This window comes from Podarcis filfolensis (genome assembly GCF_964270895.1).
Source record: "Podarcis filfolensis genome assembly, chromosome: 8".
NCBI lineage: Eukaryota > Metazoa > Chordata > Lepidosauria > Squamata > Lacertidae > Podarcis > Podarcis filfolensis.
In genome coordinates, this window is record NC_139611.1 from 19,128,984 (window position 1) to 19,146,785 (window position 17,802).

Consider the following 17,802-nt stretch of genomic DNA (forward strand, 5'->3'; position numbering starts at 1 on the left):
ACTGACATTGGCTGTAACTTTAAGAACTTTCCTTTTCCCTCTTCCCTCCTCTTCCTTCTTTCCTCATGCGTCATGACTTTTTGAAATTGTGCACCTGAGGGCAAAGGTTAGGAAAGGGATTTTCGCAAAGCCTCTCTGAGAGGCTTTCTAATGAAAAGGGTTGGGGGTGCTGTGAAGAAACAAATAACGTTGGCTAATATTTTCCTGTAGCATTGCTAAGACTTTGAAACAGCTGGCTGACATAACAGCGGTGCGATGTAGAACTTGTGTGTGTGTGTGTGTGTGTGTGTGTGTGTGTGTGTGTGTGTTGCAACCCTGTCTAGCTCCTGAGCATCGTCCACAACATTGCAACATCTTCTCCTCTGACTCTGTGACTGCTCCTCTGGCGTTTGACCTCGACTTCTGTGACCTCTGTGACCGCAGTTGCTAAAATTAGCACACACACACACACAAAATTGCATCAGTGGAATAGGGGAAAGATAAAGTGCAGCCACTTATTACAGAGTGGAAGAGATGACATCAGATCGGGTTTATTTGTATCTGGTCATTAGACCATCACAAAACAAAAGTTTAATTGTAGGCAATTAACAAAGGATTGCATCAATGGAAGTTAACTCAGACCCAAATAAAACTGTTTGCGACATAAACTTAAAATGATGAATTTCCCCTGCAGATAAGATAACATCTCATACACACACACACACAAACACAAACATTGTATATACGGTTCCTCTTAAAAAATAAATATTAAATGGAAACATTTAAATAAATGTTACAAAAACTGAATAAACTGATATGCAAGCTAAATGACTAAAAAGCCTAAAACAAACTTGAAATCACAAATCTCCTTGACCTGGCATACTGTTCTTACTTAAGCATTCCGTGCCCCCTATCAGTTCCTGCAGGAAGAAAAATGAGCCACCTTCACGGTTCTAAATATACCGTATTTTTCACTCTATAAGATGCACCAGACCACAAGACGCACCTAATTTTTGGAGGAGGAAAACAAGAAAAAAAATATTCTGAATCTCAGAAGCCAGAACAGCAAGAGGGATGGCTGCGCAGCGAAAGCAGCGATCCGTCTTGCTGTTCTGGCTTCTGGGATAGCTGCGCAGCCTGCATTCGCTCCATAAGACGCACACACATTTCCCCTTACTTTTTAGGAGGGGAAAAGTGAGTCTTATAGAGCAAAAAATATGGTATATGGTTCGCCCAATAGAAAAATTGCAGACTTGTGGACAGAGGTCTTTCCTATCTCCCTAAAACAGGTCCCAAGCATCACATAAGGAGAGCCTGGCTACCGAAGGATCAGGCCATTGGCCCAATTAGTCCAGCATCCTGTTCTCACAGTGGCCAAACCAGATGTCTCAATGGGAAGCCCAGAAGCAGGAACTCCATGGATGGACCATCAGCCTGATGCAGCAAGCCTCATCTTGAGTTCCTAATTTACCACTGGGATACATTGCTGACTCCCTGAACCTCCAGGTTCTCCTTTTCTACAGCATTCAGATTCCTCCTTCCAGCTAAATGCTTCCTTCCCATTTCCAAAACTGTCATCTTTTCAGAGATGTTTCCACAAACAAAGCAATGATCTCAGCTGATAAATACACAATGGCCTCCTCATTTGTTTACCCCGGCCATCATCAGTGGATTGAAATAGAAAAGGAAAGCAACCTATTATCAACTTACCCTTTTCCATGCGGTATTCGGAACCTGAAATTAACTTGTTCATTATATAGAATTTTTATTAGATTTTCTGTTTTATAATTTTGAATACTCATTTAAACATCCTTACAACATCAATGACTTCCCTTCTTCTCTTTCCATGGTTCATTTTGCATACCATAAATCCCTGCATATTATACGTAAACTAAACCATTCCGTATTCCATTTTTACATCCATCAAAACTTATTTACACTGTTGAAGTTATCTTAATGCTGCCAGCGTTTTCAAGCGTACACAATCCCCCCCCATATGTTCAATAAACATTTTCCAATCTTCTCCAAACGTATGTTCTTCTTGTTCTCTTATTCTATATGTTAGGTCTGCAAGCTGCACATATTCTGTCAGCTTAAGTTGCCATTCTTCTTTAGTTGGGACCTCGCTCTTTTTCTATTTTTGGACTAACGAAACACGGGCCGCAGCAGTGGCATACATAAATAGTCTTTTTTGACACCGGAGAATTTCCGTCCGAATTATCCCCAGCAAAAAGGACTCTGGGTTGTTGTTGTTTTTTTGGGGGGGAAGGTACTTTTAAACTTTTTTTTCAATTCATTATGGATCATTTCTTCTGTGTACTTGTTCAATCTGTTGCCCAGGTCCTATCGATGGGCAACGTCAAAACCTCTCATGGAACTTCATGTTTAAACTGGGCTCAGGGCTGTTGAGACTGGGGTATCTTAAGGATGTATTCTGCCACATGTCAGCGACGAAGGAATACAGTGGTACCTCGGGATGCAAACGGGATCCATTCCGGAGCCCCGTTCGCATCCCGAACGGAATGCAAGACGCGATGCGCGTGATGTCATTTTGAGCGTCTGTGCATGCGTGAACGGCGAAACCCGGAAGTAACGCGCTCCGTTACTTCCAGGTTGCCACGGAGTGCAACTCGAACGCGCTCAACCCGAAGCGCATTCAACTCGAGGTATGACTGTACAGTGGTACCTCAGGTTACATACACTTCAGGTTACATGCGCTTCAGGTTACAGACTCCGCTAACCCAGAAATAGTGCTTCAGGTTAAGAACTTTGCTTCAGGATAAGAACAGAAATCGTGCTTTGGCGGCGCGGCTGCAGCAGGAGACCCCATTAGCTAAAGTGGTGCTTCAGGTTAAGAACAGTTTCAGGTTAAGAACGGACCTCCGGAACGAATTAAGTACTTAACCTGAGGTACCACTGTATTGCACTTGTGATGTACTGGGCCATGCACCCATCATTTATTTATTTCTGCAAGTGCAACATGGTGCTATCACTGTGAGAATAGAATAGTAGACTGAAATCTGGCGTGGTGCCGTGGTTAGAGTGTCAGACTAAGGCCTGGGAGACCAGGGTTCAAATTCCCCCACTCGGCCTTGAAGCTCTCCATTGGGTGGCCTTTGGATAGTCACTGTCCCTCTCGGTCTAACTTACCTTGCAGGGTTGTTGTGGAATTTAAATGAGGAAGGGGAGAGCCTTGAGGTCCTTGGGGGTGGGGGGGGGAAAGGTGAGATATAAATGTGATTAATGTATAAATAAATTTTAGATGGGTTTTTGACTTGATCCAGTATGGCTCTTCTTCTGGTGTTCTTATGCAGTTTCCAGAGTGGTTTAACAACCAATCTATCTCCACAAAAAAGCTGTGGAAATAGTAGCTCTGCAAGGGGAACAGTGAAAGGTGTCTCCTAACAGCTCTCAGTGCTCTTAACAAGCTATAGGTGCCATGATTCTTTGTGGGAAGCTATAAGGGATGCGGATGGTGCTATGGGTTAAACCACAGAGCCTAGGGCTTGCCGATTAGAAGGTTGATGGTTCGAATCCCCACGATAGGGTGAGCTCCCGTTGCTCGGTCCCAGCTCCTGCCAACCTAGCAGTTCAGAAGCACAAAGTGCAAGTAGATAAATAGGTACCACTCTGGCGGGAAGGTAAACGGTGTTTCTGTGCGCTGCTCTGGTTCGCCAGAAGCGGCTTAGTCATGCTGGCCACATGACCTGGAAGCTGAACGTCGGCTCCCTCGGCCAATAAAGTGAGATGAGCGCCGCAACCCCAGAGTTCTCCACGACTGGACCTAATGGTCAGGGGTCCCTTTACCTTTACCCTTTATGGGTGCTTAAAGAGGTATCATAGTGATTTAAATGTATAGTATGGATGTAGCCTCAGATTGCCACTGCTTATATATATATATCCTGATGTTGTTAATCCCACTTCTTAGATAATTATGGTCCCTAACCTTGTTTTGCTCTGGTCTTCGAGTATAATTATTATGAGCCAGGACCGGGGGCGGAGGTGACGGGGACATAATTTGTCCCAAAATATCTGGTTGGGCTTGCTTATATAAACTGACACAGACACCCAAGCGATTGCACAGAGCCCTTCTTTTGACAGCGAAACAAGGCTCTCTTTGGCTTGCTTCTGTTCAGCTGCACCCATGAAGAACGTTACAATCTTCCTACTGGTTCTGGCTTGCGGTAAGTCTACTTTTCTGCTATAGTTCTGTCCTCAGTAGAGCTGAGAATTCTTTCCAGGACTGTTGTTGTTGTTCGAAAGAGGGGTCTCTGGGATGGGGTCTCTTTGCTTCCACCATGGTCCCTGCAAGGGTGGCAACTCATGGCTAGCAACTCCCCCCCCAAGCCCTCAGACTACCCTCACTCTGATTTGGCTTCATGGCATTGCCATCAAGAAAACAGATTTTAAAATATACATTTATAAAGAAGCCAGAAGTCTTTCTGTTAGGAATATTAGGAAACGAGATAAAAAGAAAGGATTGTAAATTTTTGCAATATGCAGTAACAGCAGCAAGAGTGCTACTGGCCCAGAAATGGAAACAACAGGAAATACCGACTGTGGAGGAATGGAGAATGAAGCTGTTAGACTATGCGGAGTTGGATAAATTGACAGGAAAGATTAGATTCTTAAGAGACCAAAAGTTCATTGAGGACTGGGGGAAATTTGTGGAATACCTGGAATATATAAGTGAGGGACAGATAACGCTAATGGGATTTAAAGAAGCACTATGAAAAATTAAGAAATATTGTCTAAAGGGAATAGAAAGAAAGATATAAATAATGTCAATATAAAACTAAGAAATGCGTAATATAAATAATAACTATGGATGATTTACGGAAAAGCTGAAGGAAGTCCAGAAAAGGAATAAGTTGTGAAAAATTTGATGTGAAACTAATATGTTTTTTTTTTTGCTTTTTGATGTAAATTAATAAAAAATTATTTAAAAGAAAAAGAAAACAGCCCAAGGGCAGTGCATTTTGCAGCCAAATGTGGGAAGGGAAAGAAAAGAAAAAATCTGGCAATTGGTATTCAGGGATATACTGCCACTGAATCTGGGTGTTCCTTTCACAGTCATGGCTAATACCCCTAGGCAGGGGTTTAAAGCCATCTTCTTTTGCCACCAGGTTACTTCTGCCCTCCAGGCAGGCTCACCAGTCCAAACGCCTTGACTGCTCATGCCACGGTGTGCTTGATCTAATTCCCAGTACTCTCATGAACAGGCTCAACCTCCCAGTACAGGACTGGGCAACCAGCAGCCTTAGGACTACCTGTGAGCCTCAGCCTAATTGAAATCAGTATGGGGAGAGAGAAAGGAGGGGTCAGAATGGCAGAAAGAGAGGCGGAAAGAAAGGTGAGAAAAAGAATGAAATGGGGTAGCAGAGAGAAAGATGAGGGAGGGAGGGAGGGAGGGAGGGAAAGAGAGAGGAAGGGGATGGCAGAGGGAGGGAGGAAAAGGAGGTGGCTTTGGCCCTACCTACTGCCAGCAAGTGGCTGAGAATGGTTTACCTCTAAACCACAGAGCCTCGGGCTTGCAGATCAGAAGGTCGGCGGTTTGAACCCCCGCGACGGGGTGAGCTCCCATTGCTCGGTCCCTGCTCCTGCCAACCTAGCAGTTTGATACCACATCAAAGTGCAAGTAGATAAATAGGTACAGCTACGGGAAGGTAAACGGTGTTTCCGTGCGCTGCTCTGGTTTCACCAGAAGCAGCTTAGTCATGCTGGCCACATGACCCGGAAGCTGCCTGCGGACAAATGCCGGCTCCCTCAGCCAGTAAAGCCAGATGAGCGCCGCAACCCCAGAGTCATCCGTGACTGGACTTAACAGTCAGGGGTCCCTTTACCTTTACCTTTACTGCCAGCAAATGGCTGAGAACGGTTTACCTCTGAGGGAATGTGGCAGCAGGGGAAAAGGTATCCCAACCCCTCAGGAAGGCTTGAGACCTCAACCGCTACCCCCACCACAAACAGTGCTTTTCCACATCAACTCCCTTGCCTTTTCGATCCATACCCCTTGCTCCCTGTCTCTCTGCTCTTCCCTCCAAGCAAGACTGTTGTTCTTTCAGGAGCCGCTCTGGTGACCGGCCTTGCCTCCCAGTTTAATGAGATGATCCAGATGAGCACCGTCACCTACACCCTGGCCAACTTCACCAACTACGGGTGCCACTGTGGGGCAGGGACTCAAGGCTTCCCCGTGGATGCCATCGACAGGTGAGGCTCACCTGAGATTACCAGGCATTGCTCACCTCTTGGTCTATCATCATTCTCTTACAGTTCAGGGGTTTTACAAGTCATGGTGATGGGCCATTAGAGTATTGTTCTCTATATGATCCCAAAAACTGTTTGAGGCATTTTCTCCTCTCTCATATGTTATGCCCAAACCCCTTCCTTAAAGGGGGAGGGAGGTTTTTACACCAGCCAGAAGAACAAGGCCTTTTTTTCTTGCTTAGATGTTACAGTGAAAACGGGCCTCTCTCTCTGGAATGTCTGGCTTAGGCAGGTAGAGATAATAAGCAAGGTTGAATGAGTGTTATTGTAACCCCAGATTGGGGGGCTGAAAAGGAGGAGGCAAACTGAAAAGGAGGAGGGTAACACAAGTGTCAGGGGCTCGGAAGCAGGAGCACAGGGGAGAGAGGAAATGGAGAGCGAAGGGGAAGAATCCGAGGGCAGCGTAGGGGACTCTGACAGTGACCCGAGAGATTCCATGAGCTTCTCCAGCGAATCAGAAGATTCCCAGAAGGGGGCGCCGATGGTCAGGGCAAGGGGGGTCCCAGGGGGGACGCACCAGAAACAAGGAGCCAGCGGGGACCCCCAAAGCAGCAGCGGGGGATCAGGACCAGTTTCCCCACCAGAGCGTAGTGGAGGGGAAGAGTCACATGTGTCAGGACCAGCGTCTCCTCCAGCGGGGAGAGAAGATGAGTCAGGGCTGACCACGCCTCCATCGGAGAGTGGGGGAACGGAGGGGAGGTCAGTTGCAGCTAGCCTCCCCGAAGGGGGAAGCAGTGACAGCAGCAGTGAAACGGTCAGGAGGAAAGTTGCCGGCTGGGCGCGTGCGCCAAGTTCAAATGTACAGGCGCGAGGGACAGCAGGAGACCCGGATTGGGAACCAGCTCCTAAAGCCCGCCGGAGGGAGGGGGAAGACTCAGGGGATTCAGCGTCAGAAGAGTCTAGAAAGGGCGAGACCCCGACGGACAGGCGGAACCAGAGGAGGAAAGAGCAGAGGAAGAGGTGGAGCAAGGCTAGAGTCTTAAACTGGTGTCTGGGGGGAGGAGATTCAGACGGAGCTTTAGCGGTCTAGAGTTTGAGACATAGAGCTGCACGCTGCGGCTGTGGAAGTGAAACTGAACTTCAATAAAGACTTTCGTACTTAACAACGAAGCGGCGTTGGTCCTTTGTGAGCTGGGATCTCGGGCAGCTCTGACAACAAGAAACAAAGCTATATCTTATTGCTATTAGTGTAAATCACATGTTTTACATGTGAACATGTGTCTATGCATTCTAAGGGGTATAAAAAGTGGGCGCACCCTGACTGGGGTATGCAGATTGCGAATTTATCGCTCTGTACCTTTGTCCTGCATATGCATTTCAAATAAATCCTGTTAAATCCTGCAAGGTTGGTTGCCACTTTGTGTGACTCTGTGCTCCTGGGACCCAATAGCAGATATGGAAAATGTCCAACAATGGGAGTCTCAAGAACAGGGATGGGGGACCTCCATATTTGTGTGCCTCTCCCATACAAAGAAATACATGGAATCCCTGCATGCACCAAACTAGCATATCTGGGAGGAAGTGTCTTGCCTAGCCTCTTGGAGATGCTTGCTTTCTACAGACAAGGAGCTTGTTTCATGCGGAGGATAATTCAAATAAACTGCCTCCACCTGCATTATGATATGAACCAGTCCCAGCAGGGCTATACCACAGACACTTTCAGTGGTAGAGCATCTGCTTTGCACACAGAAGGTGCCAGGATTGATCCCTGGCATCTTCAGGTAGGGCTGAGGGAGACTCCTGCTTGAATATGCTGTCATCAGAAACATCTGTGCGATACCGGGGAAATCTCACGGGCCGCCAGAGACCACGGTTGTGGCCGCCATCTTAGTTTTTCCCAACTAAGCCCATTATGGGCAAAAGAAAATTACGGTACACGGCAGTCACCATTTAAAAATATTGTATGCACTTTAACAACAACAACCCACAGTGCTCCAGAATGTTGAGTTCTGAAAAAACTAAGATGGCACCAGAATGGGCCTGATTAATAGCAATTCCTTGCTCTCTCGTTTTCACGTCACACGCAGGTGCTGCCACAGCCACGACTGCTGCTACAACAAGGCCGAGATGTTCGGTTGCAGCCCAAGCACCCACTCGTATAGGTTCTACGCCCAGAGGGATAAAATTAAATGTGGTGAGTTGGTCCGGCGTCAAGCTGGTTCAAATCTTTTCTATTTCCGTTCCCCCGTTTCAAAGCACCCCTCTTTGCGGAAACTGATGCTGAGGTTACCACCTTTCTCCTCTCTCTGCAGTCAAGTCGCGGGACCGGTGCGAGAAGCTCGTGTGCGAATGTGACCAAAAAGCGGCCAGCTGCTTCCGGAAGCATCTCTTTACCTATAACCTCCAGTTCAAGAATCACCCAGCGAACAACTGCAGGGCACAGCGGCCATTTTGTTGAGCTGCATTTTTAACGGGAAGCAGAACCAGAGGATATCCCATGTAGGGGGGGTGGATTCAGTGGGGAGCCCAGCCTACCTGATTATTATAAGGGGGGGCTCAGCCTATATTATTATTTTGGGGTTCTTAGCATTGTGTTAGGTTAACTGAAAGCAACAGAAGCATTTAGAAAATTAAGTTGTTGTTTATGTTCCCTCTATTTTATTTGAAGCGAAGGTTCGTGGGTTGTATCTAAGCCCTACTCAGAGCAGACCCACTGAAATTAATGGATCTAGGTTAGTCATGCCCAGTAAATTTCAATGGGTCTACTCTGAATAGGACAGACATTGGGTACAACCCAGGGTAAATCCATTGGGTTGTATTTGGAGTAGACCCACTGAAATGAGCAAATGTAAATTAACCATGTACATAGTTTTCAATAGGTCTGCTCTGAGTAGGACCAGCATTGGACACAATATCTCCCCCTGTACTCCATTGAAGAGGCTACCCCTCAGGCTGCTTTTGTTTTCTGTTTTGCTTGACTTGTCTCATAGCCTGGGTGCTAAATCCTGACAGATAGTGTGCCTCATATCTTAGGGCGCTCTTCTTCTTGCGCTAGAATTGCATCCCTGGTCTGCTTTCCCCCCAAGAATTTACCTACCAAGTGGAAACACGGACCATTTTGCTGATTGGATGTCATAAAACCCTTTCAAAACGGCAATAGTAAGAATATGCATTTGAGTCAAATAAAATATTACTGGTATCTCCATGTTGTTTGCCTGTGTGGAATTGGGAGCAGAGTGCAGGCAACTCCCCATTTACATGTGTCCAAGGGACTCGCAACTGTGCGCACGCGCATTGCAGCGAAGCCGACTGTGGCACAAAAAGGGAGGGACACGGCCCTAAAAGAGTATGCAAATGGCGCAAATGGTGCAAAAATAGTGTCTAGAAATCCCATGAGCCTTTGCAAGTGCAGTCATGGAAGCTTTTGCAATGACATTTGAGGCCTGTGGAGAGTTGAGGTTTGGAGCGAACAATTGTGGTGGAGTTTGGTGGATTTTTGTTTTTGAAGGGTTTTTCATTCCCAACCCTACCAGGAGATGTCGGGGGTTGAACCTGGGACCTTCTGCACAGACAGCACAGTGGGGCAGCAAAGTTCCCCTGACCTCTGAGCAGCAGAGTCATGGCTGATTATTTGAGGGGAGCGGTGCAGTCGTAACTGCAATGTTGGAGTGCCATGTCGCAACTGCGATGTTGCGGTGGTGCAGTTGCGCTAGTGGGAGGACTTGATTGGGTCAATTGGCGGTGCGTTTGCACCATGCTGACCTCATGCCTCCCTCTGTACCTCCCAGAAAGCCGCAATGACACAGCCAACTGGAGGTCCGATAAGTCACTGCCTGATCCTACTGCAGACTGTGTGCATATTTCTTTCTATGCATATAAATACCTTGGGCTCTACTTTGTCGTTTCTCAGGAACCAACTACTGTATCTGATTTGGCAGCTGGCCCCAAAGCTATAAACGTGTACCCAATAAATATCACTTTATAGCAAGGCCCATGACATAATTTTCTCACCTGGTTCAAAGAGGTCTAGATCCGAGAAACTGACAAGGAAGTCATGCCTAATGTCCCGGGAGAAAAATGTCACCCGTCTTTATTCATAATCTTGTAAATAAGGTCCGTCCGTCCCTCCTGTCTGGACTTCCCTCTTCCCTCCCTTGCAATGCACACCCCTTCCCTCCCGCCACAAGCATTTTTAAAAAATACGTTTCTTTTTTGCCCAGAGATATATTACATTTCCAGCATATAAACACAAATTTCTATACACGCACAACAAGAGGCAGTTTGGGCGGCAGAGGCTGTACCAGTACAGGCTCTCCGACAAGTCCGTTATCTATGAAAACAGGAACAGGGAACTTGTTTTAGGCTTTAAGGCAAGGGAAATCACAGAAAGATTATGGAAAATGGCAAGTAATGGCAGGAGTGGGAATAGGGACTTTGGGTCCTTTCCAGCGCTACAATTCTGTGATTTTATGAAATATATTGAGGGTGGGGGGGGACTGTGGTGGATTGACTGCAGTTGGTGGTGAGCCAGGAAGCCTGCTCATCATTTTTAGTTCTCCGCCATGCTCCTGAATGATGCTATGGAGCGATCTAATCCGCCCATTGAGCAAAATTGATACTTTCCATCCTGCCCCAAGGCTGTAAAAACCAGTTTGCCAAGTTGCCTGAAGCTAGTGAGATCAAACCTCCAGGGCAACAGTGGGACAGAAGCAGGACATAGGAGAGCAACCTGTGGCCTGTCTGATGTTGATGGACTACAACTCCCATCAGCCGTTGATCAGGGATGACAGGAGTTGCAACCCACCAATAACGCGAAGGCCGCAAATTTACCACTTCCATTTTAGAACACGGATGAGGAAGCTGTGGCCTTTTGGACATTGCTCACATCATCCTGGACTATTTATTGGCTGATGGGAGCTGGAGTCTAGCGAGGTCCGAAATATCTACAAGTTCTCGATCCCTGCTTTAAAAAGAAATAGGTTTCTCTCTCCATTTCAGGCTGTAAACATGGGCTAGTTACTCGTAGGGCTGTGTATATCCTCTTCGGAAGTTCTTTGGGGGGAAGGGGATGTAGGGGGGAAAGCCATTTGGTTGTGGGGTGGTGACCATGGGGAGATGTAGTGATCAACGCAAAGCTGTGTGGGGTGACCAGAGACATTGGTTCGAACTGCTCCGGTTCTGGATGGACCCGATTCAGCCACCGGCCGCCTCTGTCCCTCCGGCTTCATCCGCAGCACATAATCTCAACTCTCCCTCTGGAGTTGGAAGGAACCAGCATTCTCAGATTCTCAGATGATGTCTGTGGTGGTTTTGAGGGCTATCTGTAGGAGTGGCTGAAGTACAGGCTGCGGCGGTTGAGTTTCTCTGGGTTGTTGGATGCCATGTGAGAAAACTCGCGGAAGATGTCGAGATAGGTGGCGTCTCCTGTAGAAGACAGATATAGATACCAAGGATGAGCTGATCGCCCTTTCTCTTCAGCAAAATCAGCATTAACAGGGAGACAAGGAAAGATGCAGACAGCGCTGACTTCCGCACATTTAAGGCACATGGCTTCCTCCAAAGAATCCTGTGAACCAGGGCTTGTTTTTTCCATATTCTAAGAGAACGAGGGAGGCCTTCATGGCGAGTTCTGGCACATCTTTTTCTATAAAAATAGCACTTCTAGGAACTATAGGTTACCCGCCACAGGGCTACCATTCCCAGCTCCCTCAAACTACAGCTCCCAGTAACCTTTGAGGGAAGCCATGTGTCTTTAATGTGCTTTCTCTAAAGGCTTATCGGCCCAACAATTTCTGAAACGTTTCTTCCATTACATTTTAAAAAAGAAAACGGCAAGCATTTTACACGACAAGTGAGAATGGGAACAAAGTGTTCTGGCACACTAGAATGTTCCTGTTCTGGGCTCAAGACCACCAGCCACGCCCCTTTCAGGATACTCCATTCCATCCCCATTTCGGGATACTCCATTCCATTCCATTTTCAGCTTTTCCTCCAACTATTGAATAGCATTAGGTGCTCACCGAGCTTTCTCAGTACTCACTGAGGTATTTGGGGGCTCCTCCACCCCCTGGGGTGGGAGCAGCTAACCTGTGGCCCTCCAGATGTTGTTGAACTAAAACTCCCCTCTTCCTTGAACTTACTGTCTGTGGCCAATGGGGGTTGTAGTTTCAGCAGCATCAGGAGGGCCACAGGTTAACCACCTTTTCCTTAGGGCTGGGTTGGAGAACCCGACACAGAAAGCAAATGCTCTCTGTCCCTGCTTCACACTGCAAATACAGTTGTACCTTGCTTTTCAAACGCCTTGGGAGTCGAATGTTTTGGCTCCCGAGAACCAGAAGTGATTGTTCCAGTTTTTGAACGTTCTTTGGAACCCGAACATCCAACGAGACTTCCATGGCTTCCGATTGGCTGCAGGAGCTTCCTGAAGCCAATCGGAAGCTGCGTCTTGGTTCCTGAACATTTTGGAAGTCAAACAGACTTCCGGAACGGATTCCGTTCGACTTCCAAGGTACAGGACATCTGTATTGATGTTCAGCTGGTGTGTGTAGACAATGCCCCTTGCTTGCCTGGATGGAGAATAAAAAGTGTTGTGTTCCTGTGTGTAGAAACAAGTCTGAAGTACAGAGGTAACTTTTAGCTGTGCTGCACCACCCTTTTTTGTCTCTGGCCCCTCCCACCCCTGGCATGTGGCCCTCAAAAGATTGCCCAGAGGGGAATGTGGCTAATAATAATAATTTTATTATTCGTACCCCGCCACTCTGGGCAGCTTCCATCATATTCTAAAACATTGAATGTTAAAAAAACTTCCCTTTACAGGCGGAAAGCAGCCCCCCCACCCCTGACCTAGGGGTCCCTGCAATTGCACTGGTACTTTACCCTTGTATGTGGGTGGTATGTAAGCAACAGCACTCAGCGCTGAACATCAGAAATAGAGGGAGTGATACAATGAAAATATGATGGCTGCAGGTTTCCAAATAATTTCGAGGTGGCTCTTTTGCAGGGGGGCTCCATTCCTGGCCCCCATCTGCATTGGTGGAGCATACATAAGCTCACCCCACCCTGCCCCATTACACCCGGTTCTGCCCCCTTCCAGGTCCAAAAGGACCCACACATGGGCGGTCACACATCAATTGGACATGTGCAAGATGGTTGACACCTGTATTTAAAACCAAGAATACTACTGGTACAAAGGACAGTACATTGTCCATGCAGGGGGTGCATACATGATACTTATATAAATGCAAAAAGAAATGCATGGAATATACCAGGATGCAGAAGAAAGAAAGAAAAAAAGAAATCAGTTTCAGGATCTGTCTTGCTGCACGTACACCCTTAAGGACATTCTTGTATTTCTGGCCAGAAGCTTAGTGAACATTTAAATGGTAATTATGGGTGTGCATTTGCTCTAGAATGAAAGGGGGGAAATGGAAACGAATATGAACCTGTGCCTTTCATTTTACTACCACTTAAGAGGACAAGTTCCCCCCCCTCTCTCTCTCTCTGTCGATTTGGTACAAATCTTATATTCATTTGGGATTCATTTGGAGCCCTGATGGCTTTATGCTCCCCTTGTGGCCAGGACTTCTTTTCTTTTATTTCCTTTTTTTTTTTTTTGCAATTTTGCCTGACGCACGCATTTTTGCAAGCTGATTTCCCAAATACGATTCGTTTTCATATATCATCTTCACAAATTTGTGCATTTTCATGCACATTCCCACCTCCACCCCCACCCCCAAATATACACATTTTTGTTCACATCATTTGGTTGCCAAACTGCAGCAGAAAATCCAGGGAAATCTGGGAACATCAAAGGATAGCTGTGCTTTGGTTTGCATTTTGCTCTGCAAAGTGTGAATTGGGTCAGATGATCAGATCACCCCTTGGTCTTCTTTATGGTATATATGATTGAGCTGTCACATCACATATGCGGTAAGGTACACGGACCACACCACTGGATCAGGTCAAAGTCCATCTATACCAGTATTTCCATTAGTGGACAGACAGAGGCCTCTGCTTGTGTGGTGTGGTGGTTAGAGTGTCAGACTAAAACCCTGGAGACCAGGGTTCAAATCTTCATGAAGTCCCACCAAGTGACCTTGGACTATATCTTGGCCAACCTACCTCATAGGGCTGTTGTGAGATAAACCGAGGAGTGGGGTAGAAGTGTGGGATATAACTGGGATAAAAGAAGCCAATAAAATTAGAGTATAAAATTCGGGGAGAGTGCAGATTTCAAAGGACAGCTGTGTTCTGGCTTGTGTGTTGGGTGGTGTGAGTTAGGTAGGTTTGCACTGAAATCTGAATTGAACCAAAGCTGATCCCTGCAGCCTCTACCTGCATTTGAAACTGTGCATGGTTATCCTACATGTGATCCAGCCTTGTGCTGATTTAGAGCATCTTCTGGGGCATCTTCTGAGATTCTGGCCTAGCTTAGGGTACCCTTTGGGGGCAGCCTGAACAGCAGCCAGCCCAAGCCGGAAAAAGAGGCGCCTCTTTTCCCAACTTGGGCTGGCAGCGGCCATGGTGTGCAGAGCAGCCTGGGCCCAAGCCCAAGCCTGCCCCCAAACCCAGGGTGTTATGTATTGATTTGAATAGGATCCAAAATGCAGCAGTCTGATTGGTCCTAGAACAATAGGATTCAGAATGCAGCAGTCTGATTGGTCCTAGAACAATGCAGCAGTATGACTGGTCCGCAGGAGCCACCCAATCCAGCTCCAGGTGGAAGTGAATCCACAACCTGATTGGCCAACAGGAGAATCCCGGAATTGGCCAATCACGTGCAGCCCATTGTGTAAATAATGTACCGTATATAAAGCAGATATTGTAGGGGAACTTCCATTCCTCCTCATCACTATGAGCTGAATAAAGAGCAAGAAATCCACTCTTGACTCCAAGTATATTTCACAGACATTTCCTTTAAAATGTAAAAATCTGCCCAGTCCGGGTTTTCCTGGACATATGACAAGCCTATCAGTGTTGTTCTCCAGCCAAAAGTTTCCTTCCTCCCAAAACTTCCTGCCATTCAGTACACAGAGTGGCAAGCAGCAGGAGAAAATGGAGGCTTTAGCATGGGAAACAATGGAGGGTTGTGTTTCCTCACGTTCTGATTTTCTCAGGCCTACTGAGCACACAACTGATCACCCAGTGGATAAACTTGGTATGTACTTTTCAAAGATTCTTCCAGGGTGTTATTTTCAGCAAGCTGCCAGCCTTTGACCCACTCTCCTTTTTTATAGGAAACTGCTTGGAAGAACAGAGGGAGCTCTTCTGGTGACAGAAATTGATGTCAAAGAGCCAGCCCTAATGTGCAGAGAACTGGAAGCTGCTGGTTGAAGCAGGTCACATCCAGGGTCCTCTCCAAACTATAGGCCAATATTTACCAACTGGTCAATTTTCAGTAAAAAGGTAAAGGGACCCCTGACCATTAGGTCCAGTCGTGGCCGACTCGGGGGTTGCGGCGCTCATCTCGCTTTATTGGCCGAGGGAGCCGGCATACAGCTTCCAGGTCATGCGGCCAGCATGACTAAGCCACTTCTGGCGAACCAGAGCAGCACACGGAAACGCCGTTTACCTTCCCGCCGGAGTGGTACCTATTTATCTACTTGCACTTTGACATGCTTTCGAACTGCTAGGTTGGCAGGAGCAGGGACTGAGCAACGGGAGCTCACCCCGTCGTGGGGATTCGAACCGCCGACTTTCTGATCGACAAGTCCTAGGCTCTGTGGTTTATAACCCAAGTTTAAAGTGTCAGCCTTTAGATTTCTCTCTCTTCCTCCCTGGAGCTGGAAGCTCTGGTATATTCACATCCCAGGTGCCCAAGGACCCAAGACATCTGAATTCCTATAGGCTCAGGTGTCTTGGGACCATTACGTTTCCCAGGGCCCCTGGCTCCAGAAATGCTGCTTCCCAGGAATGCAGTCCAAGCTGGAGAAGAATTGTGTCAGATGTGTAACTCTCTACGAAGCCAGTCATTAGGCTTCTCTCCTTCCCTCCCTGATGTTGAAATCACTGCAATATTCATATCCCAGCTGCCAGAGAATCTGAGGCATGTGGCTTTCCCCCTTGAATATCTGAGTTTCTATGGGCTCAGGTGCTGCGGGAACATTATGTTTCCCAGGGCCCCTGGCTCCTGAAATGCTATTTCTCAGGAATGCAAACTGAGCCAGAGAAGAATTGTGCCGGATTCAGCATACTAGTAAGTATTACGAATGCACTGAAGTTTTGCTCGGAACCTGGTAATTATGAGTACCTACAGCATCATTACTCTGCTTCTGCCAAAACTAAAACTGTAAGCTCTGTGATGCAAGAGTCTGCCTTGTTACCCTGCAAAGCATTTTGTATCCTGATCGTACCCTACAAAGACATCAACTGGATAATAAATAAGTAATACATGCACACATTTGACTTAGTACATGGCTATCTGTAGCCAATAATTTTCCCTTGCCAAGTTCAAGCACACCTGTGCAAAAATTCTGGTGGACAACCGGTATCAGCCCAACAAGAACAACTAGTAGGAATTGGCAAATCTATCCTTTTGGGTTTCTCTCTGCGTCTCATGTTTCCAAGTTCAGTTATTCATATTTCTACATTGGTGTGTCCTTGGTCTTTCATTACAAAATGTCTTCATGGAAATTTGTCAGCATTTTTGTGCGAACGTCTCCTAATACACATATATTTGCGTGCAATTTTGCAACACACACATTTTTGCAAAACAGCTTCCTCTAATGTGATGCACTTTCATCAACTGTTTTTACTACTATATATGGTTTCTTTCAATGCACACTTTACTTTAGTATATGCCTTTGTGTACACAGTACTTTGCTGAAGAACTACATTGCAAAATTCAGAGACAAGCAAATTTTGAAGGATGGTTGTGTTCTGGTTCACGTACTGTTTGCGAAAGTGCAAATCAGGTGTGCTGACCTTCAAATGCAAAAGGAATCAGGTTCCCCATCCCCATCGAACAGTTACAGTCAAGTTTTTATTATGTAACCCCCTTCCAAAAGCAGCAGAAGAATGCCAATTCTGCAGTCCTTTGGTTTGGACGAAAAATGCAGAGAGAAATTTAAAAAAAAAAACAACATTTTGGACAGTCCGTCTACTCCATAGCGATTTAGAATTAATGGAACTGCTGAAGAAGGAGTGAACTGCAGTTGTTATGCCACTCTCTCTTTCTTTTTTCTTTTCCTTCTCCTCCTGCGATGAGGCTACATTTTAATATTTTAATGTTTCAATATTTTAATGTTGTATTTTAATTTTGTTTTTAAGTTGTAATCATTCAACTTGTTTTTATTATTGCTTGTAAGCCGCTCTGAGCCCGGCCTTGGCTGGGGAGGGCGGGGTATAAATAAAAATTATTATTATTATTATTATTAGGTTGACACAAGCAGACAAATCCAGTCTCTGATCTAAGCCCCTGAACGCATGATTTGGGTTCCTAAACCTGAACATTGGGAGCCAGCATGACATAAGAAGGAGCTGTAGCTCAGTGGCAGAAGGTGCAGAAGCTCAGCTTTGCATGCAGAAAGTCCCAAGTCTGATCCCTTGTATCTCCAGGGAGGGCTGTGAATGTTCTGTGTCTGAAACCCTGGTGAGCTGCTGCCATTCAGCAAGATG

The 17,802-nt window shown here is 46.4% G+C and overlaps 2 protein-coding genes across 2 annotated transcripts in view; one reads left to right on the forward strand and one right to left on the reverse strand.

The window, feature by feature from the left end:
- The first annotated feature begins 4,073 nt into the window (after positions 1-4,073).
- LOC310769557 (phospholipase A2 homolog otoconin-22-like) lies at positions 4,074-9,373 on the forward strand. The gene is made up of 4 exons (XM_083629040.1): positions 4,074-4,163; positions 6,045-6,189; positions 8,274-8,380; positions 8,499-9,373. Exons 1-4 carry the CDS (start codon positions 4,124-4,126, stop codon positions 8,642-8,644), a joined length of 438 nt encoding a protein of 145 aa, XP_083485166.1. The 5' UTR covers positions 4,074-4,123; the 3' UTR covers positions 8,645-9,373.
- Positions 9,374-10,245: 872 nt separating this feature from the next.
- ACAP3 (ArfGAP with coiled-coil, ankyrin repeat and PH domains 3) overlaps positions 10,246-17,802 on the reverse strand; it is a 160,903-nt gene continuing 153,346 nt past the window's right edge. The window contains exon 26 of the mRNA XM_083628613.1: positions 10,246-11,610. Within this exon, the coding sequence (XP_083484739.1) occupies positions 11,504-11,610 (107 nt within the window). The 3' untranslated portion in view covers positions 10,246-11,503. The remainder of the gene's footprint in view (positions 11,611-17,802) is intronic.

What these genes read in the sequence shown, in the direction of transcription:
- LOC310769557 (XM_083629040.1), top strand. Translation starts at nt 4,124, where the DNA reads ATGAAGAACGTTACAATCTTCCTACTGGTTCTGGCTTGCG. An exon ending in CCTACTGGTTCTGGCTTGCG is followed by an intron (nt 4,164 to 6,044) that starts GTAAGTCTACTT and finishes TTGTTCTTTCAG; the next exon opens with GAGCCGCTCTGGTGACCGGC. An exon ending in CCCGTGGATGCCATCGACAG is followed by an intron (nt 6,190 to 8,273) that starts GTGAGGCTCACC and finishes CGTCACACGCAG; the next exon opens with GTGCTGCCACAGCCACGACT.